This window comes from Tamandua tetradactyla, chromosome 2, assembly GCF_023851605.1.
Source record: "Tamandua tetradactyla isolate mTamTet1 chromosome 2, mTamTet1.pri, whole genome shotgun sequence".
Lineage (NCBI taxonomy): Eukaryota > Metazoa > Chordata > Mammalia > Pilosa > Myrmecophagidae > Tamandua > Tamandua tetradactyla.
The window spans coordinates 152375741-152389563 of NC_135328.1; the positions used below are offsets into that span (position 1 = coordinate 152375741).

The 13823-nt window shown below is 38.9% G+C and overlaps 1 protein-coding gene across 1 annotated transcript in view; it reads left to right on the plus strand.

Annotated features, from left to right (window-relative positions):
- FNDC1 (fibronectin type III domain containing 1) overlaps positions 1-10305 on the plus strand; it is a 112616-nt gene extending 102311 nt beyond the window's left edge. The window contains exons 19-23 of the mRNA XM_077149399.1: positions 2762-2841; positions 5476-5505; positions 6239-6400; positions 7783-7905; positions 9531-10305. Coding sequence (XP_077005514.1) covers positions 2762-2841; positions 5476-5505; positions 6239-6400; positions 7783-7905; positions 9531-9646 — 511 coding nt within the window. The 3' untranslated portion in view covers positions 9647-10305. The remainder of the gene's footprint in view (positions 1-2761; positions 2842-5475; positions 5506-6238; positions 6401-7782; positions 7906-9530) is intronic.
- Positions 10306-13823: the final 3518 nt, after the last annotated feature.

The following is a 13823-nucleotide window of genomic DNA, read 5'->3' on the forward strand; positions in this document are numbered from 1 at the left end:
TGTAGCCTTCTTCCCAGGATACCTACCTGGTTATTTGTTCTTCTGATGGAGAGTAGCTGGGACACATAGAATGGGTGGCTCCTTCTACATACTTTTCCTCAGAGCCCTGGGAGACTGTGAACATGATGCAAGGACACTCATTTATTTTTGGCATCTTCCTAATGCAAAATGGATTTGAGAGGGTTACTTTAGTAGACTATATGTTGATTCCACAGAGGCTTCCATTTCCCTTTTGTTCAGCACAGTTCTTAGGGCTTCTCTTTGGAAAGTGACTTGCCAGAGATACAAGCAGAAATCTGATTTTAAGAGGAGTTGGCATGTCAAGATCACCTCTGGTTCTTTATAATTGAGTCTTATTTTTTACTTAAGTGGGCATATCCACAGGGCCCAAGTTACTGGAGGCTTCAAATTTTAAATCCATATTCAGAGTACAAAAATGGATCATTGTTATTCAAAGGAAGGGGCTAAAAGCTTATATAAGGCGAGGCGTGGATTGTTTTTATTACTTGGATGTGGGAGAGAATATTCTGAGTATGAAATACATGTTTTAGTCCATAGAAAAAGTTCGGTGTGGGTTTTGAAAATGGAAATTTGACTGTTTTTCATAATTTCTTATTGTTTTCAAGATCAGCATATTTGAATTTACTTTGACACATAAGGCGAAATTCAAATGGAAGCATGTCTTTGGAAGTGTGGCATGTGGCTTTTGTGGGACTAGAATCACTGCACATGGGGAATGTAGATCTGAAGTATACTTAGCTTTTCAACATAAAATAAAATTGATATAAAAAAGAAATCTGCATAGTCTTTCAGCTTTTCATCAGCTCTTTTGCCTTCTCCCTAATTACAGCAAGGGCTCCCTCTGTGGAGAATGGGGAAGTGGTAGCCAGCTGATTCCAGCTATGGCTTAGGAAACTTTTCAGCAGAAATATCACATGTGGCCTCTGAATATAAGCTCATTCTTTATGTTTTGATTTCCTTTTTTAAAGAAGAAATAAGTATCTGTGTAGTTTGACCTGCATCATTGACAGATGCCAAATCCAGTGCTTAAGCTGACTGCAGCGTTTGCCTTAAATAACTCCACAACCACTGAATCAAAGTATGCAGAATTGGGAAAAACACAAACTGCTGAGCAAATTGGGATTTGGAAACTCATATGTTTTTAGTTGTGCATGTCTGTTTTTTTTTTAATGAAATTGAAGAAGAATTCTCTTAAATGAGATGTGAATGACTTTCTTGAAAGACTTAAAAGACAACTAATTTTAGCAAGTGGATTTTTCTTTATTTTCTGTTTAATCAAACTCAGAGTAAACTATTGCTGTACATTTTGAGGCCAGAGAGAATCCCCGGGTTATGCTCAACAGCTGAAAAGTCTTGTTATTAGGGCAGATGGAATAACCATTAACCTTTACTCTCTAAATGTAGATAATTCACCTTTTTAAATTCCATGCATTTTAATTAGTACATCTAATCAGTATGTCTGACCTGATAAAATAAATATTTTGATTGCCTGATGTTACAAATGGACCAGGAATTTCATGGTTATCTACCAATCCAGACATGACATTTCCCCTACAGTATTTTATTAATTCCAAAGTAACAGTGGTCATCCAAGTATAACATTGAGGTGTCACATTCTTGCCAGCCAGAAGTCATAGGAGATGGCTCTTTCTGAATTCTCTAAAATGCTGGAGAGTCACCAATCACAGGGATTTTTATCCTAATCCTTCACCTGTAAGTATCTAAGTACTAAGAGAGGACATAATATCTGGAATCCCAGAAGGAAGGAAAACACAGAAGATTAAGAATAAATATGGGAGCCACTACTGTGGCGTCGCTCTCCAGTCTTTTTCTGACCACACACTTTCTGTCTTTTAGCTCTGAGAAGTGTAAAGTAACATGCTTTTGAGACTCCCAGCCTACTTGCCTATCACCTCCCTCTAGATGATCCAACAAACAATCTGCTTTCTTTCTAACACATTCTCTGCTCCAAGGCAAAGTTTAATCTTACAAGAAAGCCTCTTTCTCCAGGCGTTTTCTCCTTACCCTTCCTGGACTTACTTCTCTTTCTTTGCAGCACAGAAGCTCAGGCAGTATAACTTAGTGACTGCTGAGGCCCTCCATTCCCAGCTCCAGGGCCAACCATAGCCCTTGTCATGCACCCAAAACATCGTTGTCATGTTAGTTCCACCAAGGAGGCCAACATCTGGATTTGTTCACTCTCTCCCAACAATGAGTTGCATCATTACTGCGTCAGACTCTTTCTTACCTGGTCTCCAGTGGAAAGAATTTGATTAAGATTTGAATAGCTCTCTGCAGTATTTTGCTGCCAAGTTCCCTGTCTTGGGTTACGGAGCTCAAGCTTGGACCTGGGCCTAACGAGCAGGATCAGAGTGGAGCATCTCATCAGGGATGAAATTAGGAAGAGTCTGCACAGGGCAGTGGTAACTCTTGATTCTCTAAGTTAATGCACACTCTTCTAGTACCTATTTGCCTAACATACCCCTAACATCACCTAGGCATGTGGCATATATGAGTCATATGCCTTTGCTATGGTAGTCATATTGTTTTGAAAAGTTTAGAAAAAATGAGAAAGTTCAGAAATAATGTGAGGAAACACCAGACGAGTATGCATTTGTGAAAAATAGGACTGAAACTCTTGCACGAAATAGGTATTCAGTAGTTTTGGAATCTGTCTCATAACACAAAAATTAAAGACATTTCTCTCCTCAATAAACGTTTTTTTTTCTTTTGATTTCAGGTATTATTTCAAAGTTCAAGCCCAAAATCCTTATGGCTTGGGACCCATTAGCCCATCAGTCTCATTTGTTACTGAGTCAGGTATAGAAGACTTTACATTCTTGCATGTCTTTTTCCTTTTCTTAAAGACAAAACAAATGATCTAGAATAATGACTATGATTGAAAAACCAAGGAAATAATATCCTTACTTTCCTATTTATTGAGATCATCTTGGATATTTCTTTACAAAGTATACATTATTTTCTTTCTCCCAAGTTAGAATTTGGATAACAAAATTAAAAGTAGCCTTTACTGGAACTGCCGGGGGAGTGGAGTGGAGGGGTTAAATTTCAAGGAACGGAAAAAATCTAGTTTTCAATGTGGAAGAGATAAGAAATTTGAATGTATCTGGAAATATTTACTAAAATTTTTTACTAAAATGTTTTTTATTGAAAACAATAAAAGGAGAAGCATAAATGTTATTTGGTCCCAGAGGCAATTAGTCAAGTCTCTATACAAGGAGGCAGAGATGGTTTTACTTATTAATGAGACTTTGATTAAAATATTATTCAATCTTAAAAAACAGCATCACTCAGAGGATGTCCCTGCATTTTGGGATGCTGGTGTGCAGAGCTCTCAGACCCATAAACAAAATGTTCTGTGGCCCTTGGCCCGAGGCAGTACACAATAGAGCTGACCCACTGTGACAGTTCTTGGGTTAGTGACCTTTTTGGACAGAAAATGCAGCTGGAGTGTTCAGACGGACCTATGGCTCCAAGCCAGGCCCACTTACAGAAGCCCAGCTGAGCCAGCTCTGCAACAAATAGGCTCTGGCTTCCATTTGGTTACATTATTTCCTCCAAGCAGTTTAATCTCAGAAGATTTGTCATTGGAAGGTGTTTTTAAGTGTAATGTTTCAAAATCTGCTGAATCAAAATGTGTGAAAAAAAATAGCTGTTACAATTAAGAAGTGTGTTCCTCATTAGCAGTTGAGAAAGAGCAGGAGACAATCACGATTTGGTGGTTAATTTGCTAAAGTAAGGACTGTCTCTATGTTTATGTTTGCATTAACGTGATAAAGGTCTATAGAAAAGTCAGATAAAATAAATCTAACTCTACCAAGAAACTTGAGTCCTATAACCACCCGGAAGTAGAAAGTAATATAAATGTAATTTCTGGAATGGAAATACAAAATTTTGAATAAACAGTTCTTTTCTTCTTCTCCAAGAAAAGCTCTTACCATAGTCCCAGCCTATCCCGTGTGCTGTGCAAGGCATGTGTGATGGAAATCCAGGGTCCCAGCCCAGCTCTCTGAATAACAGCTTGCTGGGCGGAAGGGCCCAGGAAACTCATTTTCAGTAACCTCCCTAGAGAGTCTCATGCACAACAAAAATTGACAATTATCTGCTCTGCATATCTCCACCAAGTTTCTCATTTTGGGTTACCTTGCTGAAAGCAGTTAAGTTAAAAACATGAAAATTATCAAGTAACTTAATTGTGATATTTGCCAAATACAATAAGCTAAAAATCAATGAACAAAGTAAAGGTATGTAGCACAGGCTGCACCGTGCGGTAAGGTTTTTGTTGTTGTCTATGCTGTCGATGTTTTAGATTGTTCCCCTCAACCCTGCCCCAGTTGATTACAGCAGATTATTGAAAGTAAGAAGTTGAGAGCAGGAGAGCAAGACAATCATTTGCATGTAAAGCTAATGGCATGCCACTTTATTTCATTAATAGTGGATAATGTCGGAATAAATGGTCTGTACAAAGAGACAGACGATCTTCTGTAACCTCATCGTGGAGGGGTTCCATGGACCTATACAGGTGCTAAAATACACACAACTGTACACCAAGAAAAAGTCAACTTTGCTGCATAATAATTTTAAAAATAAAATTTAAACAGACCGGCCCGTGTTTACTTAGCCCATGGCGTTTTGTATAAAGGAAATTTTTCTAGAGCAGAATTCCTTTAAAAGTTAGTTTCATATTCTCTCAGTGGCACTATTTGGACTAAGATATAGACATTTTTTTAAAAACAGCTTTATTGTGGTATAATTGGCATACAATAAACTGCACCTACTTAAAGTATGCAATTTAATAAATTTTGAGGTATATTTCTTCCCTTGAAGCCATCAGCATACTCAGGACAGTGAACAGTTCCATCATCCCCCAAGGTTTCCCCTTGCTGCTGTATAATCCACCTCCCCCTTTCTGCACCCCTCCTCTCCTGGCCCTTGGAAACCACTGATCTGTTTTCTGTCACTCTAGATGAGTTTGCACTTTCTAGAATTTTACATAAATGGAACCACACTGTAAGAACTCTTTTCTGTCTTATTTCTTTCACTCAGCATCATCACTGAGATTTATCCACGCTGTGTGTATCAACAGTTCATTCTTTTTTATCACTGTCTATTTATAAATGTCTGTTGCGAAGGTAGACATTTTGAATAATGACTCTATTATTTTGTAGTACCCAATGCCAAAATCTTATTATTTTCAAAGAACCACTGTTTCTATATAGATAACTGGGCAATATGACCAGAAAAGAGTATTTCTCAAAAGGAAAGGGTTAGAAAATAGAAACTATAGAAAAATGTGGGCATCTGTTAAATAAACCTTAGATTTTTCTTTATTTTCTCCAGTTTGGTTAGCTGGTTCCAGTACAATAAACCTTTCAACGGTGTGGCATGATTTTGAAATATAATAAAGTCAGTTATTTCTTTTTCATTCTACAGACAATCCTCTGCTTGTGGTCAGACCACCAGGTAAGTTTTCCTTCTTGATAATCTTGAATTTCTTGTAATGAGTATGAAAATTGTTGTGATTACTCACAGATGTAAATGGTGGACCATATCTTTTTATTTTCAAAATTTGTGACAATTTTTATGGTTTCCTTGTACCCTACATTGTGATCTAAAGAAAAGAGCTAGCTGGGAATTGTTTGGTTGGGTCACACATAGCAATCAATATCTGTGAAAAACCACGATGGGGTAGCCGATGTCTATGAAATTGATAAGCATAATGCATTAGGTGTATCGCAAATTTTTGTGTTCAAACAAACTGATAAGTCTTTATTGCTTAAGTTCAGGACAAGTCTTCTGAATGGTAAATACTAAGAATCTATTCTGAGGGACTTCGGAGCAAGTGGAGTGGCATGTCCCAAAAGATAGAATGTACCATTCAGTCTATTTTTCTTGTGTTTTAAAGGCTTTTTATAACTCCAGGAATTCTTTATTGAAATGCAAATATTTTAAATGTGTTCTGGAAAAAAAAAGCAAATCCATAGTTGGACTTCTGTGTTTCAGTACCAAGAAAGAGGGGGAACAGAAAGAAAACACTGACTTGAGAGTTAGGAAAACATGAGGTACACTTTGCTTAGAAAAGCCCTGTGAGGGAGGGAGGCCGGGCCCAATGCTGAAGTCAGATTTTCTGAGACATTGTGCAAAAATAAACTCTGTGAAACACCAAAGCCTAATGGATCTATTTGGTGCCGTTAAGGTGGGGAGCCCATCTGGATCCCTTTCAGTTTCAAGCATGACCCTGGCTACACAGACTGCCATGGCCGGCAATATGTGAAGCGGACGTGGTACAGAAAGTTTGTGGGAGTCGTTCTTTGCAATTCACTGAGGTATAAGATCTACCTCAGTGACAACCTGAAAGGTAGGTCTTTGAGGATGGTTGGCCATAGGAAGGTATGGAATTTGATTTTCTGAGATTCCAACTTGACAAAGAATATGCATCAGAGTGTACTGGAGGTGTGAACCTATCAAGTGGCCCTGTGGCTCAGATACAAAACTGCATTGGCCCTCAAAAATATTTCTTAAAAATTCACTACATTTTAGGAATAAAGCCTAAAGTCCTGTTAAGTAAGAACCTATTTTCTTTGCCACAACTTCAATAATAGGTACATATGCAAGCCAGAAGTATTGAGGAAAAATCATCTCTTACCCTGCCACAACTTTATAGAGAAACAAATGTACATGGCAAAACCTATATCAGAAATATTAATTGTTCAGTGATGGAATAAAAATCATATTGTTTCAATGTGATAGGGAATTGAAACGAAGAATAACACGTGTCCTTTGTACACCTCACACTTCACCCATGCCATTTCTGCTCAGTATTTGCCTCACCTACCAACACAGACTTGTTTTTATTTTTTTGGGTACATGGTCCAGGAATTGAACCGGGTCTTCTGCATGGAAGGCCAGCCTCTACCAGTGAATACAGAGACTTATTTTTTATACTAAAGCTTGCACATCTCTTAATTTTTTAGTATTTACATTTTAGAACATTCCTTCAGGTGGTCTCTAGTTTGTCACTGGCAAGTTTTTGTTTTTGTTGGCCTGCCCAACAAAACAATGTGATCATTTAAAACTAAAAAATGTGATCATTTAAAACTAATATGAAAACAGTCTCCCCTCCCACCCCCCACCTTGGTTTCTCCCAGCGTATATACATACCCCTCTCCTAACCACCACTATCTTATTTGTCCCCTTTTGCTCTTTCCTTTCTCTTCTACCACCACCTGTCTCCTTTACTCATTCAGAATTTTTAGGAGTGGTTCCACAGCCATCGCCACTCTTCCAAGATTGGGGGAAACAACTTTGCCCTACTGTGCAGCAGTGGTTCAGAACCATGGACAGCGTCACGGGACACAGGCACCCCCCCTTCTTCTAGTTATGCATGCAAATAGGTTTTCTATTTTTATAAACCTTCAAGCCTTTCATAGTTGTTTCATAATATATTCTCTGACTACTATACTTTTTCTCATTCCCTTTAACAAAGGAATAAAAAAGTCTACCATGTATGTATAGGCTGAAACTGCCTATAATGCTAATAGTTTCCATTTATTGAATACTTGCTAAATTTTTAACATACCCAAGCTAGCTGATTCCTTGTCACACATATGAGATTGACGTCATTATGTCACACAGAAGCTAAGTAATATACCCATTTCAAATGGAATCCAAAACTTGCCTGACTCCTAACCCTGGTGCCATTCATTGACTCTTCACTGACCATTCTATTCTTTTGTGCAGATACATTCTATAGCATTGGAGACAGCTGGGGAAGAGGTGAAGACCATTGCCAATTTGTAGATTCCCACCTGGATGGAAGAACGGGGCCTCAGTCCTATATAGAAGCCCTACCTCCCATTCAAGGTAATATGAACAAATGCCTGATAGATCACCAGGGTTGGGGGGTGGGGCAGGATGGTGGGAGTTGGGGTCTAAAATAAGGGGAGAATTCACTGTAGCTCTGCTTTTGACTTATGGGTTGGAGATGGATGTTGGCAGCATTCTGTATCCTAAAAATAAAAACTACAAACGAACAAAATACTCCTAACATGTTCTGGGCTTGGTTGGGCCTTAAGGAGGCAGATATACAAAGGAATATAAGACCTAATCCCAGCTCTCAAGAACATTCTCTACAGCTGGGAAGAAAATTTAATTGTGTAAAAAGGCTAATAAGTATGGACAACTTAAAGTACAAATAATCACAAGAATTTTGTGATGGTCCTATTTTCAGTTGGTAAATTACACAGATTGCAGTCACTATATGAATTCAAAGAAGGCAGGCCACTTGAGGCTGTTAGGGAAGGTTTTCAGAAAAGGCAAACGGTCTTAGTTGAAAAGACTGGCTGGATATGCAAATATTGAAAAGGCCTTCCAGGCAGAGACTGGCATGAGCAAAGACACAAGAAGGCAACGGTAAATAAACATGTAAACCAGCCATGATATGCTTGAGGAGATACTGTATCAACCATCTGATTGTGGGGTTATAACGTGAGGAGAAATATATTAATCTCAAGGGTAAACAACTTATAACATGTTACCATTCCTCCAATCCCCCAAACAAGCAAACAAACAGATCAACTGACCAGCACTTTGTTTGCCCTCAACTCTAAGTGATCTGGCATTTTCAGGATGCAAGACGTTCTGATTTTTAGTTTGGAAAAAAGTACCATAGGCTTCTACACGACTGATGTATTTCAAAGAATTAAAATACAGTAAAATACACAAAACCATAAAATAAACATACAGGACATATCATATTTCTTCATGTTTTCAGCATCTTACAGGGGCCAGGGAAACTATTATATGTATTATCTGCATTTCACTGCGTTTCTATGACTAGTTATTGTATCAGCTCTAAACGGGGCTGCTGGTTGATTGAGTCTACACACTGATAGAAAGCCAGAGAGCCCTTTATGTAAGTGGGGTTGATGGGGTGAGAGCAGTCAATGATTTGCCAAAATCTGTTGGAGGAGGTTGAGGCATCACTTCTACTTCAACGGAGAAACGGTCAGAAGTACAACAGCACTTGTTTCCTTTGAGAGATTTATCTGAAAGATCTAAAAGTCTACTGCAGATTCTAAGAATTAACCATTGGAGGATTAGGTTCTATGCAAGGAAAGGATCGGGGAGGTCATAAGTTCTCTGAGAACCAGATGGGAATCTTGTTCACCATCGTTTGCCAGTTTAGGGCCTGCCCTGCAGGGAGCGCTCAATAATGATTGGCTAAAATGACTTTCTCTTATGGAGAGTGCACCAGTGTTCATACTTTCCCACCTGTGTAGCACACCTGGGGGCTGGATTCTTCCCACTAATCATGCTTGGTAGGCTATTGGGCCCACCACACAAAGATATTTGGAAGTACCAATTGTCCTCAGAACAACTTCTCCGGTAAATCTTCAGTCCCAATGGAGGTTGGAAAGCTCAGATTTTTTTCCTGTAAGTATAGGTGCTTTTCATGAATTTTCTTTCCCTCTCTTTTGCCCTTCCAGGCTACTATCGCCAGTATCGGCAGGAGCCTGTCAGCTTTGGCCAAATTGGCTTTGGCACCCCCTACTACTATGTGGGCTGGTATGAGTGCGGGGTCACCATCCCAGGGAAGTGGTAACCACAGGAACATCATGCTGAAGGCTCACCCTCACCTGCCCCATTGACTCACTTGCACTAGGGGCTGTGAGTTGTTGGTCTGGAGAGGAAAATCAAGACGACAGCACAAGCCCTACTGCCCCAGGTGTCAGAAGAAGGCAGTGGATACTGTACATTCCGATCATCTTTGGTCTGGAACTCGGTCCTGCTTCTTGGCCTGGACGTTCAAACGGGATGCATTTTGGTTGCTGACTTTGCTTCTCCACATTTAAAAAATTTTAATAGCACATCCCCAGAGACATCGGACACAAGCAGCTACAGGGGATGCCCAGTGCTTCGATGTGCTTTTCAAACCTTTTAGGCACAAAATTCAGACTTCAGTATCTCCAGGGAACAGCTTGCTTGCTTCATGAAATGCTAAACACTATTTTCTCACTGGCCGCCTCCCAAACTAGCAGAATTTAAGCTTCAGATCACTTTCTCTGCAGAACTGAATTACTTTAAACACCACCAAAGGAAATATATGCTACTTCTGATTTATTCTATGGACTTACCCACCGCTAGACTAAATGTATCAAATCTTATTTGTAAATTCTCAATTTTGATATATATATATGTATATATGCATATACATATACACACTTGTCTGCAAGAACATTAATTAAAATTGCTAAATTTTTACTAGTTCATTAGATAAATGTGTGTGGGACTTTTGGAGCAAAGGTGCTATTTATTAACATTCTTTACGAGTGCCCAGGGAATATGTTCTCTGTGTAATGTAACAGTACTGGAGAGATATATGACTTTCCTGTGGATGCTACTGAACTATGGAAAGTATGGGGACACGCTGGGAGAGTACCAGGGATCTAGACGTGTGACATTCCCTGCAAATGGAGTGTTTTCTGCCCAAGAAGATGATCTTCCCATATCCATGGGTGAAATGCATTTTGTGCCTCTATTGGGCCATCTCCAGTACATTTCTAGATTAGGATTTTAGGTCCCACATGGTTTAATATTCCAGTTTTTAAAAATTCCTTTTCCCTTTCCTTCTTATCTCCATATTTACATTTTACTTCTCTGTAAGAGAGGTTTATTTAAAGACATTTTATTCTAATTATTTTTAAAACATGATGTACTTTCCGTGTGCTTGGCCCATCCAAGTCCCTCAGGCAGCTCTGTGGAACGAAGGCTTTGTCTTTTTTCCTATAAAAGTTTTGCTGTGTTAGTAATAGAGTGGTATATAGGAACCCTTTATTTTATGCATGATTTTTCTGTAAACCCACCACTTCTCTAATAAAAAGGAAAAGAGAGAGAGAGAAAAGTTTTCGTATAAGAGAAGCAGCTGTGGAAATGAGCTAGAGGCAAACACTTCTCTGGGGCCTGTGGGCTGTACCGCTGTGCAAATGATTTCATGGCAGAATGCAGTCCAGGCTTCTGGAGCAAATTATTTTCAGTGCCAGCACTGCCCATTCGGGTCCCCTGTCATCTGTGGTGAGGTAGAACCTGGGATGCCTAGTAGATTCGAAGGTAAAACTTAAAAGGAAACAAGTCACTTTGCAATCTCTTTGTGACATCTGACATTTTCCTCAAATTCCACAATCCCTTTTCTATAGTAAATGACAGTCAAGAAAATGCAAGCATTGTGGGAGTCTGGGAAAGTCCTGGAATTCCTTAGGGAGACAGATTAGACACCTAGTTCCTAAATTACTCCCATCTTAGTTTGCAAAATAGGGTAGAAACCTTGAAGTAGCTTCAGGGTCTTCTGTACATGAAAGGGGGATTATTTTTAACGTGTATGTGAAAAAAAAACCTTATTTTTCACAACTGGCCAACAATCAAATATGCCTCACAGTGCAAAGCCGAAGATAAGATTTTTAAATATGACTGAATCTTCCTAATAAACACAAACATTGCTTCCTTTATTCTGTGCCTCCCCGCATCCCCCAGTTTCTATCTGGTCATCGGTATTCGCTTTTGGAGAACAGAGAAAGATGCCTGAATGAGGCCCTTAAAGAAAAGAGCAGCAGCAGATTGCACAGTTCCTGAAAATGTTTCCTCGGGTATAAATAATTCATTAGCATATACTTGAGACATTTGATTTATCCAACAGGCCTGCCCTGGTTAGGGGAGCTGCTTTAGAAAAATGGGGATCAGGGCTAAGCACAGCCTCAGAACAGACAACCTTTCCCTTGCTGTTCACATTTTTCATTTGCTAAAGGACATGGCTCCTTCAAGGGAACGGCATATACTAAAGGGCATGTTTCCCTTAGAGGGACTGTAGGCACACTTCACAGAAATGTAAAGAATTCACCAGCATTCAGTTACGCAATGATTTTTGAACCCTGCCTGGAGTCTTTAGGCTGTATGGCATCATAGAACTCTGAACTTTCATTAAAAATAAATGTTTGCAATTTTAGGTGAAAAGTACTACAACCCCCACCCCATCCCCAATGATATAGTTGCCAAAACAAAAACAAAAACAAAAAGCTGAATCTAAGCTTAGGTAGGACTATCATCAATATTTTATCCAAATTAGACTAATAGTTCAAATGACTCTACAGTGATCACCACACATTTCTAGAACTGTCTGGAAGTCACACTTTAGGGAGGCCATTGGCAGGGAGATGCCAAGAAGGAGGCATTGAAGTAGTAAAATGATTTCATAGAAAGTTAGGATGTAATTAATGGGAATGTCTTCCTAAAGAGAGAGGACTTCATCTGTTTAAAATGCAATGAGGAGAAAGAGAGCTTGTTGACTCTAAAGGTCAGAATTAGAAACATGTATGAATTAGAGGAAAAGAAAATTTGGCTCAATATAGCAAAGAATTTTAGAAGAGCCCAACTATCAAATGAGCATCATTGGAAAACAGTGAGATGCCCATTACTGTAAAACTTTAGATAAAACTGGAAATGTTTCAAATGGCAGCTTGAAGCACCCAGCTTTTTTCTCTCTTCTTTTTTTTTGTATGCTGTATGGCAGGATCACATTTCATTATTTTTCCATGTGAGTATCCTGTTATTTCAGCACCATTTGTTGAATTTTGTTTGTTTGGTTTTTGTTTGTTTTGCTTGTTTGTTTTTGGGAGGTGCATGGACTGGGAATCGAATCCAGGAATCGAACCTGGGACTCAAACCTGGGTCTCCCGCATGGCGGGCAAGAGTTCTACCACTGAACCACCTTTGTCTCCCTCCTCCCATCTCCAGCTTGTTTTTATATGGCCTGTGAACTAAGAATTATTTCTACATATTTAGAGAGCTGTATACAAAAACAAAACAAACAAATATGAGACGGAGACTGTGTGTGGTTTGCAAAGCCTAAAATATTTACTGCTTGCTCCTTTTAGAAAAAGTTTGCTGACCCATGGGTTAGGGTTTTCTTGAGGTTTAAGCAATATATTTTAAAAAGTCCTAATTTAAAGACAAGCACATAATACTTAACAGATGTTATTTCTCTTTTCTCTTGCTTAAATGGTGTTTATTTTCTGACCATCATTGACTAGTTCCTAAAATGTGAACTGTTTTTCTGTGGTCAGACCCTGAGTTCCAGAGTTTCCTATCTGACAAGCCCTTTGCTTGTGCTTTAGCCTCAGAAAGTATTATACTGTTTAGGAGGTTTCATGCATATTTAATATAATCACTTGGTTAAAACATAATTTCCAGCTTTTGCCAGATGAATTTTTGCCCTTTGACCTATTGAAGGCACATATTGTTGTCAGTTTGGCAGGGTGAAGGAGATGAGAAAGTCAGGATGAGTTGAGGGTGAAATGGCTTTGTCTCTCTCAGCATGGGAAACAGTTACTGCATAATTACAAAACAATTCTAATAGACTCAGCCCAAGTTTTTGTAACATCTTCCATGCTATGGATGTCTTAAAATCATCTCCATAAAATGTAACTATTTTGTAATTGGGGAAAAGAAGTGAGTTAAAAAAGGAAAATGTCTTTCCCACCATCTCCATGGCTCATTTCTCAAGCTGAGCTTGGTCAACTGTACGAAACCACAGAGCATACCTAGTATGAATGGAGGCATAGGTTTAGATTGTGGTTTGAAGGTTATTAATGGACAAACTTAAAAAAATTCATAATGAGCACTAAGAACATAAAGATTTATGATAAAAGTGACAGAGAATTAATATAGAAATGGAAGCCGATAAATTTAACCATAAAACATTCCGAGTCCAAGTTGGGAAAGCAATACTC